Source organism: Hirundo rustica, chromosome Z, assembly GCF_015227805.2.
Source record: "Hirundo rustica isolate bHirRus1 chromosome Z, bHirRus1.pri.v3, whole genome shotgun sequence".
NCBI lineage: Eukaryota > Metazoa > Chordata > Aves > Passeriformes > Hirundinidae > Hirundo > Hirundo rustica.
In genome coordinates, this window is record NC_053488.1 from 4130578 (window position 1) to 4145754 (window position 15177).

Consider the following 15177-nt stretch of genomic DNA (forward strand, 5'->3'; position numbering starts at 1 on the left):
ATAGAGTAATTACACGCATTTGGAAACGTAATGTGCCTTTCTGTTATGATGAATAAGTAAACAAAATATTTACCTATAATCTGAAGAGTTATCAGTGCAGATTACAACCTGATACTTCTCTTGAAAGCAGAATCTCAGCACCATACAAAACCAACTCTTTTTTTTTTTTAATAAACTACTTATTTGCAGTCATTCTACCTTATCTATGTGCTGATTTCCTTTTATCCATCAATTTATTCAAGTATTTAAATTCAAGTATTGCATAGAAATCCACTCTTTCCAAAAGGGAAACATACTTGTTGGCTGGGGCTTCTTGAAATGACATTTTGCATATCAACTGTTTCTGTGGTCCATTCAACGGGACTTTTATTTTGTGTTGCAGGTGACTTTAATCCCAACCCATGACTCAGAAGTGATGAGGGAATGGTATCAAGAGACCCATGAGAAGCAGCAGGATCTCAACATCATGGTTTTGGCAAGCAGCAGCACTGTTGTCATGCAAGATGAATCTTTTCCTGCATGCAAGATTGAACTGTAAGAACGAGACCACGCATCACAAGATTAAACTCTTGTTTCCAGAAATTCTTCAGTTTGAAAACACCTTTTCTGAAAATTCAACTCATCTATTTCAACTGCTGAACTATATATCTGCCAAATGCTATACTGTGTCACAGTGATGCAAGTCACTAATATTTTTCAGTCTTTGTTGGTTGCTAGGGGAAATAACAGTCTTCCCATAGTAGAGTACAACTTACTGCGAAAATACAGATCCAGTTGCATCGCCACTGAACATTTTGAAACCATGCAGTAGCAACCCCAACTGACTTTTGCCAGATAGAGGCATTTGCCCTCTAAAGAAAAAAAAAAAAAAAACAAAAAAAAAAAAAAAAAAAAAGAAAAAAAAAAAAAGAAAGAGAGAGAGGGGTAGGAGGAGAAAGTAGTAAATTATTAGGTCTGCATTAGTCTCATGGCAATAGGTGTATCGCTTACTACAGCCTGCTTATGTTCTCACATGAAAAGAAAGTTTTAAATTTTTATCAATATGAGCTATCACTATGGGGATCCTTTTTTTAAAGAATTAAGTTAGCTCAAAAATAAAAAGAAAGAGAACATGGCTAGGAAGGGATGTATGACCTAATCACTCATCAGCAGCTTTCCACTTTAATTTGAGCTCTGCATACTGACACACTGTAACAATCATAGGCCAGATATGCATGTAGTCTGCACCCCATCCAGAAGTCTAAAACTTTTCTTACAACATGCAGAATTGTTCATCTAAGGAATGCTTCCAGCGAAAGCCCACTCACTCCAGCCAGAACTGACCAGTCCACATGCTTGAACACCCATGTCCACTGTTGATAACTGAAGCAAAATACCAAAGCAGTCGGGAGTACATACAGTAGACAAGTTGCCTTAGAAAGTGACTTGAATGTACAAATAAATTTGATGCACTTATTTTTTAATGCTGAGACAGCAAATTTATAAAACATCTGTGTAGGATCATAGTTACACCGGTAAAGAGGTGTGAGTGTGCATGTGTGGCATTAGGAACTTATCTGACTGGTCAAATGGTTTGGTGCTATGAATTGCATATATTAGTTATGTGAACACTTCATTGATGCACCTGGACAGCTCAACCAGGCAAGATGAGCTTTTTCTTTGAAGGCTCCTTTTGTACTGTGGAAGCAAGATTGAAGTGGTGTCCAGTATCAGAGTTACAAAACTTAGTGAAACATTCAGAATGATGGAAAACACCTGTGAGCCTGTACAGTATTCAGCCTTCCTTTGTCTTACCTGATTTTATTTGTTTAATTTAAGGGTGAACATGGGAACAAATGTACAGAAGCCTTCCTTTTTAGTGCTGCGTGAACTTTTAATACATGATCTTTAACAAACATTTTCATTTACAGGTAAATGCAAAGAAAAATTTTTCAGGTGAAGACTTTTTTTTAGTAGCTTTGTAAGATAAATGAGTAGTGTTGTTTAAGATTCTAGTGAGAATGGATATTGAGGTAAAATTTATTGAAAACAGTCAACTGTCAATATCTTTTTGGCAGAGGGATATGGAAAGATGCTCTCATTGTAAAATTATTCTGTTGATGATGACAAAAAATGGGATTTGAGAAATTGATTGCCCAGTACTTAAAAGGTTGTAACCTACATTCTCAACGCTCATGAGATCTTGAAAAAGGATAGAACAAGCAATAAGCTAAAATAAATCCCTTTTCTTTCCTTTTCCTTCCTGTCCTTTGCCTTTTCTTCCCCTTGCCTTTCATCTTTCCTCCATGTTTTACTGTCCTTTCCTTGCTTTTTCCCTTCCCTTCCCTTCCCTTCCCTTCCCTTCCCTTCCCTTCCCTTCCCTTCCCTTCCCTTCCCTTCCCTTCCCTTCCCTTCCCTTCCCTTCCCTTCCCTTCCCTTCCCTTCCCTTCCCTTCCCTTCCCTTCCCTTCCCTTCCCTTCCCTTCCCTTCCCTTCCCTTCCCTTCCCTTCCCTTCCCTTCCCTTCCCTTCCCTTCCCTTCCCTTCCCTTCCCTTCCCATCCCATCCCATCCCATCCCTTCCCGCACTTTCCTGCACCTTCCCTTCCCGCCCCTTCCCTTCCCGCCCCTTCCCTTCCTGCACCTTCCCGCACCTTCCTTTCCCTAGACTGCTTGCAGAGGAGCAGCACCACTGCTCTGTGATTTAAGACAGTTTGGATTTTTTAGTCTCTGAAGTTTTTCCCCAATTAAAAAAAACCTTGTTGTATTGCAGAAGGTCAGCTAATCTGAATTTAAGAAGGTGTAAAGGCCTCCAGCATGGACTTAACGTGCTGGTTGTACGAATCACCATTATGGCTGGTATTAAGTTTTACAATGTAGTGAACTATGACCTCATTTTATTTTCTCTACTTATAATTTATTTCAATTTTACATTGTTAGGATATTTTTGTTTAATAGGTGTACGATTGCACTCCTAATTTTTATGAGGGTTTTTTAATACTGGTTTAGGGTCTTGTAAATGTGGGCTTCTCGTGCCCATTTAATGCTGTGAATTACTGTTTGTCAGTGGTTGAGGTTTTGAGTTTCTTTTTAATGTCCTCTTTTTTTTTTTTTTTTTTTTTTTTTTTTTAGGTTTCTCTAGCAATGCTGATTTATTTATTGCTATACCTTTTAAGTAGTTGAGAATAACTCAGAGTGACTATGGCACAAAAGACAGATGGAAATGTATTGTGAAAACAAGCATGTTTGCTGGGCTCCTGTCATTCACTTAAAAATGCTTTTGTAATACGTAGTCTATGAAGATATTGGCAAAATTTTTGGCAGAATAGTTGTACTATTTCTACAATTCTTTCTGATTTGTCTACTTTGTTATATAGGTCAGAATTCGAACCTTTTGAGTGGGTGGGAACAGATTTTCTGATTTTCTGACAACACCTGAAATGGTTTGTATCTCTGCTTTGGTAGAAAATTGTTTTAAGTACAGCAGTGGTCTTGTGATTAATCTCACTTATGCCACTTACTCCTTTGAATCAGGAGCAATTTCACTACTGTCAGGGAAGTTACAGTCATCTGATCCTACTGTAAATTAAATTGGAATCAAGCCTTAAATATGCCCAAGCAAGTTTATGATGGCTGAAGCATTTGTTTTACTTCTGAAATAATAATGATAATTAGACAGTTGCAGTTAACCTTAACATGTGCATTTGCTTTTTTTTTTTTTTTTTTTTTTGCTGCTACAAGCATATTAAAACCCTGGTCTGGCTATTCTCAGGTGTTGTAATGCCTGTTCCATCCACTCCCTTCCAAATGGCAATGGCACCTAGATGCAACACAGCGATGAGCTCCTCCATTGGCTCCTCTTGCCCTTAATGACTTTCCTGCCTGTGGAACTAATCTACCTGTGCTAATCCTAGTACTACACAACTAGCTTAGTGTAACAGTCATCAAAATGTACTGTGTACATTAACGATGAGTGCTGTTGATCAGCATAGATTTCTAGGAGCATGGTTTGTTATTGATTACTCTAATTGTAAAGATTCAATATCTGAGTGCAAAGAACACTCCATTTCAATGATGGTATTACCCATAACAGCATTCCCAGTCATGATCTTTATGCTATTAATATAATGCTTCATATAATTAAATGAAGAATTAACTTTGGGGATCCCATCCCACTCTTGAACTTGGATAGGGCCTCTCTTGCATGCCTTTTCAAAGTCCTGAGGTGGGCCTGACTCATTGACCTCTATTTTCACCCCATCTTTCATAGAAATCACTTTTGATTTTTTTTTACTTATTTTACATACTGTGGTGAATGGAGATAACTGTGTATATGAATGTTGGGGTTTTTTTAATTGTCTATGATAGCTTATGCATTTTAGGAGAGTTCTGGTACTCTTTTACTAAGATTTAATAAATTTGTTAATTGAATTTTCAATCCCTCCCAACATAAGCAAATGAGCTCCAAAGAGCACTTGCTGTGCATTTGGAACATTTCTGTCATGCGCTTCTCTTTGTTCATCTGTCGCCAGAGGTTCTTGCTCAGTAATAATGTTTTTGAGAGAAATAGTAATTTTCTTGGTCTGGATTTACTAGAATATGAAGAAATATAATGTTTACACTTGAAAGAAAAGCTTTCATCTTTTCACTTAATAATTGAACAAAATACTAAAATCAACTAGGGGTAAGCATTTCTTAGAATGCAATTATATTACTCACCTAGTTTAAAAATATTTGCTATTTAAAAATTAAAAAAAAAAAACAAAACAACTTGTTTGTTGTGACTTTACAAAAAAAAAAACCTAAAAAAAATGAGTGACTAAATAAAACAACAGCATAAAATCTAGAAAGAAAAGAAAAATTAAGAAGCAGTTTCTCTCTACTAGGCTAAGAGCTCCAGATAGCAGGAGCTACCTCTTCAAGACTGGGCTGTAATCTCAATGTAAAAGACAAAATCTGAAATATGCTTTCACGCATTTGCATGCAGCCATTATCTTCCAAACTATGGAAAGAAAGTCTTGTGGCTGGCTGAGAAGCACCTCACACACCTCCTCTCTCTTGTTCTGAATGGTGTTTGTGTCAGTCTGCAGCTGTGTATGGTATTATGTCTTATAATCCTGCATCACCTTCTATTCTATCCAGTCATATCTAATGTAGAAAATTAGTTTCCAGTGAAAGTAATATGTAGTGCTTTTATGATATTTGTGTGCAATATCCCCTCTTCCATTGAGGATATTTGATGTAAAGGAATCAAACTCAGTTCCACAATAAAATACAAAAGTGATAAAGTGGTGTGGACATGTTTCTTGTCTTTGTGTATGTATGTATTTTTAAGTTCTCCCTTTCTCTTAGTCATGATTACCTAGTATATGGGGTTTTTTTTTTCCCTGAAGATCAGTGATTGTTTGGATGCCAGAAAAAAACCAATCTCTTTAGGAACAGGAAAATAAATGTGGAAGGATACTTTTATATTGTGGTGTAAGATATTACCATGATATACCATGACATGGCTTCTCTTCGTGTTCTCATTTCTGTATTCCTCAGCAGAATGAGAAAACACCTCATTTTCAGTAAGTACGCAGCCAGTGATGATGCCAAATAAAGTTACATCAAAAAGCCCACCCTGAGGTCTTTTCCAAAGCTGTAGCAGTTCAACAAGAGTGTGCAGCTTGTCTCCACATAAGAGACCCTTCCTGGAACATCACTGCCCATTCATCTTGATTAGAGGGAACAGAGCATTTGGGGAAGCTGAGCCCTCAGTTAAGTTTTTTTACTCCATAAATGTTAGAATTCCTCTACTGCTGTTGAGAGATGCTGTAAGATCAGGCTTTCTGCCTTTCTAGTTGCTTGCTGCTGCAATGCCTGCTGTACTGAGGTGCAGCAGTCAATGGTAATGGCATGAAAGCAGGGAAAGGCTAGGGCAGCAAAATGCAAGGGCTGCTCACTCCCAGGAGAAGCAGAGGTCCTGTGAGATTTCCTTCACCCCCAGACAGCACTCTTCTTTTGCAGGCCCTTATTCATCTACGAAGTCCAAGGGGTTTTTTGTAGCTTCTTACGACAGTAAGAAATGCTGTACTTGGCTTGAATGGGGCTGAGCGTGGTGAAATAGAGAAAAATTATTGCTAGATGAGGGAAGTCAAGTGCTGCAAATCTTAGACCCTAAGTATAGTTCTGCATATGTGTACATCAAGGTTTCCTAAGCCATTGTGGTAGAGTAACTGATGCTACTTAAAATATATTAAAATGATTGTGCACAGGAGAGTAGGACAAGCTTCAATCCCAGTTCTTTACTTGTAGCTGCATAGGAAAGTTCTGGATTTGCATAGGTGTAACAGGGGCCAGGCCAACCTGGTGTGTGGTGTTTGGCTTGCTACTTCTAGATGCCACTTGAAAGTTGCTTTCTTCAACACAGCTCAACAAATTCAATCAGCTTATGAGTTATTTCAGATTCCATGGGAGCATGATGCTTCCTCAGATCTTTTCAGTCTGTCAGAAATGGAGGATGTGTCTTCTGGCATCCTAGACCAGTGCACTGTTCATTCTCAATTTCTAGTGTTCTGTGGATGGGAGGAAATTAGCTTTTCATTGTTCCCAGGATGTGGCAAAAAAGAGGTGTTGAGGGGTCTCTGATTAACAGCTAGTGACATGCCATAGATCCAACTTGTGCCCAACATTGCAACACAACTTCTTGGCTTTCTAGAGCATCTCTAGGCCCGTAAGCATTGCCATGTTCTTCATTCAGCAAGCAGTTTTTGACCACTGCTGTTGCAGTCACTGCTCCTCTTCCACAGACATCACTAGCCCACACTAGCATGTACCATCCTCTGTTGTGCTGTGTGTGCTGCCTTTGACACCGTCTCCCACAGCACACTCCTGGAAAGGATGGCAGCCCACAGCTTGGACGGGTGCACCCTTTGCTATGAACTGGCTGGATCCCAGGCCCAGGGAGTGGTGGTGAATGGTGCTGCATCCAGCTGTGCTCTAGTGGTGTCCCACAGGGATCAGTGTTGGGCCCAGTTCTGCTCAGTATTTTTACTGAAGAGGGGATAAAGTCTACCAAGATCAAATTTGCAGATGATACCAAGCTGCGAGTGAGTTGGAGGGTAGGAGGGCTCTGCAGAAGGACCTGGACAGTAGCCAAAAATATGAGGTTTAACAAGACCAAGTTCTGGGTCCTGCACTTTGGCCACAACAACACCAGGCAGAGCTACAGGCTGGGGATGGTGTTGCTGGACAGTGCCCAGGCAGAAAGGGACCTGGGGGTGCTGGTGACAGGGACTGAACATGAGCCAGCAGTGCCCAGGTGGCCAAGAAGGCCAATGGCATCCTGGGCTGTGCCAGCAATGGTGTGGCCAGCAGGAGCAGGGCAGGGATTGTCCCCCTGTACTCAGCACTAGTGAGGCTGCATCTCAAATCTGTGTTCAGTTTTGGGCCCCTCACTCCAAGAAAGACATTGAGGTACTGGAGCACGTCCAGAGAAGGTCAACAAGGCTGGTGAAGGGTCTGGAGCACAAGTCCTGTACGGAGCAGAGTATGTTTGCTCCTGAGGCAGCTGAGGTTTTTTAGCCTGGAGGAGGAGGCGGCTCAGGGGTGACCTGATCCCTCTCTACAACTCCCTGAAAGGAGGCTGCAGCCAGATGGGGGTTGGGCTCTTTTCCCAGGCAACCAGTGACAGGCCAAGAGGACACAGTCCTAAGCTGCATCAGGGAGGTTTAGGTTGGACATTAAAAGGCATTTCTTCACATAAGAGGAATTTCGGCATTGGAATACCGAGTCACTGTCCCTGGAGGTGTTAAAAAAAGACTGGATGTGGCACATAGTGCCATTGTCTAGTGGACAAGGTGGTGTTAAGTCATCTTTAGATTTGCTAATCTCAAAAGCCTATTTCTCAAATCTTTTCCAGCCTAATTAGTTCTGTGATTCTGTGATTCTGTGATTCTGTGATTCTGTGATTCTGTGATTCTGTGATTCTGTGATTCTGTGATTCCGTGATTCTAATTCAGCCCAAAACCTACCAATGCTGACTGCCCTCATGATACCAGATTTGCTGGTTTTTGACTGTTACGTTCAGCATCATTTTTACAAGATAAAACATCCAGAGGAAAACTACAGAACTAAATCAGCAGGCGCTATAGTCTGCACAATCATTTTTTACTGGTCCTCATGGATCCCTACCACCTGATGTAGCTGCTTCTCTGCACTTCAACAGTTCCAGCATTACCAACCCCAGTACAAATTGTTGAAAAGGTGGAGGTTGACTGGCACCTGATGCCAGCTTCACTGCCAAAACAATTGTATGCCGTGATTTACACATCATACTGCAGTTTGGTCCATCACCTATGCTTGTGAATCACACAGAAAAGATAATTGAAATATCTGGAGTTTGTGCCCTAATACAAACAAATAACCTATAACCTAACAAATAACCCTAACCCTAGCAACACCTATATGCACTAGAGTTGCTTCCTCTATACCTGCAAAAGTCCAGAAAATGTTGACTGAACTTTTACAAACCTCATGTTATTTTACCTCAGGTCACCTGTGTTACTTTCTAACAGCTGAAGGTAAACTGAACCCCTGAGCCAATTAATACTTAATATGAACCCTCTTCAAGAGAGCAGGTCAGTATACCCAGAGTTTACTGTTTCCAAAGATGGAATTATACCAGCAGTTACCCTGTGTAAGGATCAGGACAGGCTTAAAATCCCGTATCACTTAAGGGAGGAATTGTCAAGATTGGCAATAAGCAAGGTATATTGAAAGCTGAATTTTGTCCTGTGCTTGTCATTGGGGCTCTAATTCTAAAGTTATTTCTGTACCTGAGCATTTGCCATTTGGAATGGGTAGAGTGGGCTTGAGTTCATCAGAAAGGTTTAAGAGTAGCAAGACTCAGTACTATGCAGTTGCTAGCTGAGTTCAGTGACAATTTTGATTTCTGTGGGGACACTCATCTAGAGTATGTTGCAGTTTTCTACCATGTTTAGCATCTAAAATTACTTTTGAATTAATGCTTTGTCACTAATTTTGACCTATATTTCATTCTCCATGGTTGTCTTTTGAAAGAGTCAGTCCCAAGTTCAGGTTTTCAGTAGTACAGCAGTAGTTTCTCTTCTACAGTTAAAAAGACTTTTCCTCATCTCAACAGTTCATATTATTAAATTTCTGGAAAGGTACATTTAACTTTACTCTCCACAGATGTGCTCAAATATTCAAATATACTTTGCAGGGCTGAACTGTAGTTTGTACATAAACTGACCCAGGAACCTCAGCCAAAGTGGATGCTGTTTAGCGGACCAGATCTTGCAATCAGTAGTGCAATTCCCTTTCGTAACTGCTGACTTCAGCTTCCCGAGGAGGCAGGGAAAGAGAGGACACTTGCTAGTATGTGCCCCAGGCTGTCTTCTGTCTGTCTCAACAGCACAGTTATAACTGCTCAGGTCAGAAATCCCCTCGTACCAGCCAACCTTCACCCAAAGCTGGCAAGCGTCTTTCTCCTAGTCCTACAGTTTAAGGGTGACCAGAGAACCCTGGGATGGGCAGGCAAGCAACTGGGACAGGCCACTTAGGGAGAGAACAGGTGCTTGACACCAGCACTGTGTGTAGGACACAGCATATGACCAGACCTGAAAGCATCTTGTAATCTCATCTTGGTAAGGTCAGGTGTTACCATAAATAAGGCCCATCTGTGCAAGGCTTCTGGCAACATTTACTTGAGCTGCAATGGTATAAATATGTAATTTTCTTCTTGTGAATAATGGATAATGACCTTCAGTGCTTTGCTGGAACTGTTCTGCCAGTAACACTCAAGGGAGGAAGAGTTACGTATTTGCTTGCCTCAGCAGCAGCGTATTTGGTGTGTGCCATGGGTTTGAATTGGCATGCTGCTTTTTCTTCTCTTAAGAGCAGTCAAATTCTTACCAACACACCAAGCAGGCCTTGCCTTTGTATTGGCCTCTGTTTCTTTTGGCTGATATTGTTGAAGGGTCTCTCACAGACTTGGGAAAACATGGGAGAGCTGTTAACACTGTTCGGCATGTACAAGTCTGGGAATGCTGTACCACTCACACTGCCACCGTCAGGTATTATTTGGGCTGCTCTCACAGCTCAGTGACTATGCATGGCAGTGTACTACTGCTTATAGCAGTGGGAGATTTCCCCCTACCTTTAGCTATAAAAACACCAGGAGCGTGAGTAGGGAAATTATTCAAAAACTTGCACAAAGATGCACTCCTGTGATTTAGAAATATACTGACAAAGGAGAAACTGCAATAGCTTTAATCCTAATCACAGCTGTAGCCAAACGAAAACAGGATGTGAAGGAACGTTTCTAGGAGAGGTGTTCCAAAAATATGAGCTAGTGTTACTACTATGAAAGAATTTGGTCTGTCCCATCCAAGATATATTTAGCCAGTCCTATTCACATATAGAAAGGTCTAGACAGCTGTCTGAAGCAGGACAACAAGAACTAGAAATGCTTCAAAAAGCCTGAGAGCATACTAGTGAGAAAGTGCTCATTGGGTTGTGAGCTTGCATCAAACATCAAATCAAAGTAGCACAGAGCAGGGCTGGAAGAACTCAAGAGCTTTTTGTGTTTGTAGAGCACAAAGCTATTTTTTTTAATATGCATATATATATGTATCCGTCCACATTCTTCCCTTAGCACCAGAGCTCTCATTTAAGCAGCAGCAGATCAAAAGCGGCTGTATGACTTCCCTTCCCCTCCTTCTAAATGTGGACAGCTGCATCACAGCAGGCGATGGCGAACACTGCAGAGCACACATGGCTGCAGGCATCTGGACAGAAGGGCTTTTGACTACTTGAGGCCCGGTTTCACTCCTAGGTGCTGCTTCAAACTTCTGTTTTTAAGAGAAATTCAGCACGCAGGTAAAAAACAGGTTCTGTGTGCAATGTGATTTAGGCAAGGGGGCAAATAATCAAGATTTCCTGGAGTGGGGAGGAGAAAAATAGGTAAGTTAGGCCAAGTTAGTTGACATGCTGTTGATTTTTCACACTCTTGCATTCGGTACAGAGCTACTGTATGTGTCTTCCTGGGGAAGATGAGCATATACCTGAACAGCACTGGTCTCTGAATTAGCTTGTCTCCCTATTTATCTTACTGTTGACCTTCCTTAAAGCCAGCAGGTAGGAGAGAGCACCAAAGAGGAGAGTACCTTCCTCTTCTCCCTCAAGCTTCATTTGCTAATACAAGTTTTGAGCATCTTGAGATTCAGCTGTCTCCATGGTCCTCAAACCTCAGGGTTCCCAAGCACTTGATACCCCTAAGCTGCTTGCACTACTGAGATGTGGATGCAGGGCAAAGACATGGCTAGCCTCCTTGGAGAAGGAAAACAAATAAATGTGAGATGATACACAGCAGAACCTTGAAGGGAATCACAGGTGAGATCAAAAAGGAAGCAACGAGGATTGCTGGAGAATTCAGGAGGATGCAGGTACACGTATTGGACATGTAAGGATTTGCTAGGTGTGAGAACAGTTTGGCTAGACAAAACATTAGAAAAGGGTTGCAACTGAGACCATGGTGAAACCTTTGGTGGGGAGCAGCAGGACAGTAGCCACTGGACCATGGAGAAATACTTAGCTAGGGCCTAAGGTGAAGAAGGTCCCTGGTGTGCAGTTGGTCCAGCTGGTCAAAGTGTCAAAAGTGGCTTCTCACTGAGGGCGACACTGAGGAGCCAGATAAATGAGAGGGCTTGGCTTTTGGCGGATGTCACAATCAATCTGGATCCTGTGCTGCAGGTCTTGGGTTTGGTGTCTTTCATCTGGCCCCATGAATCTGATTTGCTGCCTGCAAACCATTTTGCTAAGACACCCCCTTCTCCCAAGGGCAGAGGGGGATATGGGAGGAGACTGGGGGAAAGGCAGAGAAAGGTTGTATCTACTGGTTTAAGTTTATGCTTTGAACTGCGGTCAGAGGATTCCAACCCACATGCCTGGAATAAAACAAAGAAGCAACCTGTAATATTCATTAACAGGCTACTCAGAGCTCACAGGAGGATTTTTCTCACCCCCTTACTCTATAATAGTTAAGTCTAAATAAATTGAAAGGGAGGGTAGTTGCGGGGGAAGGGAAGGCAGCCCTGTGAGACAGCGGGGACACAGCAGCTGGCAGCTTGCTGGAGCTCAATTAGCATTAGCAGCCTGGCGTATCTACCAGCAGGCTCAGGGAGGGAGGGTGGAGGCGCCCCCAGAAACAGGCTCCTTGTGCTGCCAAGAGGCCAACAATAACCAAGGAGAAATGTGTAAAATTTTAGTGTAGTGAAGATCCCAAGAGCTGATGCCTGTAGAAAGAAGCTGATACAGGAATCAGGATGCAGGACTGATTTCAAAACCCTTGGAGCCACAGCCCATGTTCTGAAACTAAAGAACTGAAATGCATGGTCAGGGCACTGCATTCTCCTCTGTCTCAATTAGGAGTGACTATGACCTCTTTAAAGCCACCAGTTTTAAGGAAATTGTTCCTAACAGTGTATTTGGCCTTCCACCCTTCCTTGAGGCTCCCTAACTTCACCTAGTAATCAGAAAGCATTTAGACCAAGAAAGAGAATTCTCAAGTTTTCCAGGAAACTCCACTGCTCCACTTGCTCCACAAGCCACAAAATGATCCACTTACCTGGCGGGAAACAGCACTCTCTTACTGCTCTACAGGAGAAACTACAGGACTTGCTGACAAGATGGGGTTAAGGACCTTAGTATCAAGTTTCTTGGACATGAAAGAGCAATCAGGCTCTGAGTGCGTTTGCTGGGAATTTCATGAAAGGTATCTGGTGTATTTCATATATGCTTTCCTACACTTAAAACAAGTTCACAGGTCTGCAGCATGTTCTCATTGAATTTACAGTGGATTTGTGGTGTGAGTTTTATCACTGCAAACCTAGACAAGATGCACAATAAAACTCGAAATGCTTATTTAGACCCTGTGGTGAAGCACAGTGAGACAACAGTGCTGTTGCCTTAACAAAGACAGGGCTGTTGCTCAGGTCTTCCTATTTTAAAGGACCTTGTCCCACTATGCAGTCCAAAAAGTTGCTGGCTGCAGCTGACAAGATTCAGTGGGAATATATGAAGGGATGGACGCTGATGCATCACAACCACAATAAATGCACTATGATTCTTCCCTCCCTCGCCATCTCCTTGTGCTCTTGTGAATAGCTACATTGTTTTACTGATCTGAAGAATGGGGCATGGGACCGTGAAGGGAATTAGGTCAAAAAAACTCATGAAGCAGTGCCCAGAATATAAAAGGAAAGTGCACTGCAGTATGAGGCTCCTTGGTGTGTGTCGAGGTGATTACACTAGGTAATTTCTCTAGTGACTAGAAATGAAGCAAAGCAGCACCAGTAAATGCAGAAATTTCTAACATCCTTACAGTAAAGACACATCTGAATATTAAGTGCTAACTCACTAGGCTGAAACTCTCCACAGTTTTAAAACAGCCTAAAGTTAGGCTTCCAACTCCATGCATAGTAGCTTGAATTTTCCAAATGGGTTGGGAAAAAGAAAAAAACCCCAATCAATGTATGTTAATCCTCTTAGTGTCTGCAGTTTAGAGTAGCAAAGGCATTCTTTCCTGTGAGAAATCCCTACTGAAACAACTTGTATTTGAAATTCTTCCCTTTTCTTTTGTTCCTTCCACCCTCTAGACCTCTCATCATAGGCAAGCAACTCCTTATGCCTTTGTTTCTTTGTGTTGTCTCTATCCCATCTCTTGCCTGGCCGACGGTAGAAGGAAAACACATCATATATACAGGACAAAGATTTCTAAACCACATGTGCTTTACTTCAGGAATCAGACAGAATGGGATGCTTAATTTTGTCAGCAGTCACACTTGCAGCATGATTGAAGTGAAATATTAATAAAGGTGAGTACTTCAGTTCGCTGACAGAGGAATGCATACCACTGCACTTCTAGTTCCAGTACTAAGCAGATGCTTTAGCTAGCTTCCGAGTTTCCATTTCCTGCTTAGCCTGTTCTCTCATCTCTCTTTCTCTCTCTGTCAGAAGTGCTTGTAGCTCTTCCCACTGCTTCAGGTTCTGCTCATATTTTGCAATGTCTTCTGCTTCACATTCCGGCATTTTTTCCTTGGCAAGTTGGGTGGTCAGGGTTAACAGGCTTTCAGATTCGATCTTGCCAAGTGAATGCAGTTTGGAGTACAGCTCCTGTCAGAAAAACAGATTTGGTAGGGAGTGTCAAGGAGAAAGCCAGTGAATCACAAAACAAACAAAATCAGACACAAAATAGTTCTCTACAACTGACATATCACTGGATAATAATAACAATAATAATAACAACAACAATAATAAATTTATTTATTTGCTTTTTTATTTTTATTATTGCTGCTGCTATACAGGCCAGGTAACTATCACAGAAAACTGTTTCAACTGTGGTAGTTGCTACCATTTCTTGAAATGCTAACCTCTAGAGTATTCATCTTTCTAGCAATAAAACTGAACCAATGAAATTTAATTTTCCTTAACTACTCAGATTCTCTTCTTTTTCCAAGTTCAGTTATCTGGTATTAACAAAGATCAGCTGACCAGTCAACCACAATATATATAATTTAGACACTTTGGGTTTGTGTCTTGCCTCAAAACCAACAGCGTTATTTCATCCACACTGCCTGCATCAGCATCCCTCCCAAGAGGTGCAAGTCACTTCAAATGTTCTAACAGCATACTAAGTAACTCCCATAATTTTTCTTCCCAGCTTGCTGTGTCTGAGGCGTGACTACACTTCCATGGATTATACAACGCTGTTAAAGCAAGGGATATTTCATCATACTAAAACAGAGCAGAGCCTCAGTAAGGAACTCCAGTTTTTTTTCTTAAGCTTTACTTATCTAGATGTCCTACAGCATATAGTGTTAATTCACTTAAAAGGATGAATCATCCAGTGATACTGTTTATGGCTTTCTGTAATCTTTAGCCTGATGGCTCCTTAACATTCTGATTAATTGTCTTGAAAGTGCAGATAGACAACCAAGGAGAAGATGATACAGGACTGGAAAATTCTTTATCCCTTGTTCACTCATTAGGTAAAAACACATTTTCCCAACTCTTCTTTTAAATAAAAGATTTTACTCAGCCCAGCACTTGCAAAATTGTTTAAAGTAAGTGTGTGTTCTAATGAAAGGTACATCCGTATTTTCTTCATTTGAGTGAAAACTTGTTTTGCATTGCAGT

General features: G+C 41.3%; 2 protein-coding genes across 2 annotated transcripts in view; one reads left to right on the top strand and one right to left on the bottom strand.

Annotated features, from left to right (window-relative positions):
- MAP1B (microtubule associated protein 1B) overlaps positions 1–5264 on the top strand; it is a 70938-nt gene extending 65674 nt beyond the window's left edge. The window contains exon 7 of the mRNA XM_040089376.2: positions 383–5264. Coding sequence (XP_039945310.1) covers positions 383–538 — 156 coding nt within the window. The 3' untranslated portion in view covers positions 539–5264. The remainder of the gene's footprint in view (positions 1–382) is intronic.
- Positions 5265–13739: 8475 nt separating this feature from the next.
- The window catches only part of MRPS27 (mitochondrial ribosomal protein S27), a 42955-nt gene continuing 41517 nt past the window's right edge, over positions 13740–15177 (bottom strand). Inside the window, exon 11 of the mRNA XM_040090285.2 lies at positions 13740–14154. Within this exon, the coding sequence (XP_039946219.1) occupies positions 13915–14154 (240 nt within the window). The 3' untranslated portion in view covers positions 13740–13914. The remainder of the gene's footprint in view (positions 14155–15177) is intronic.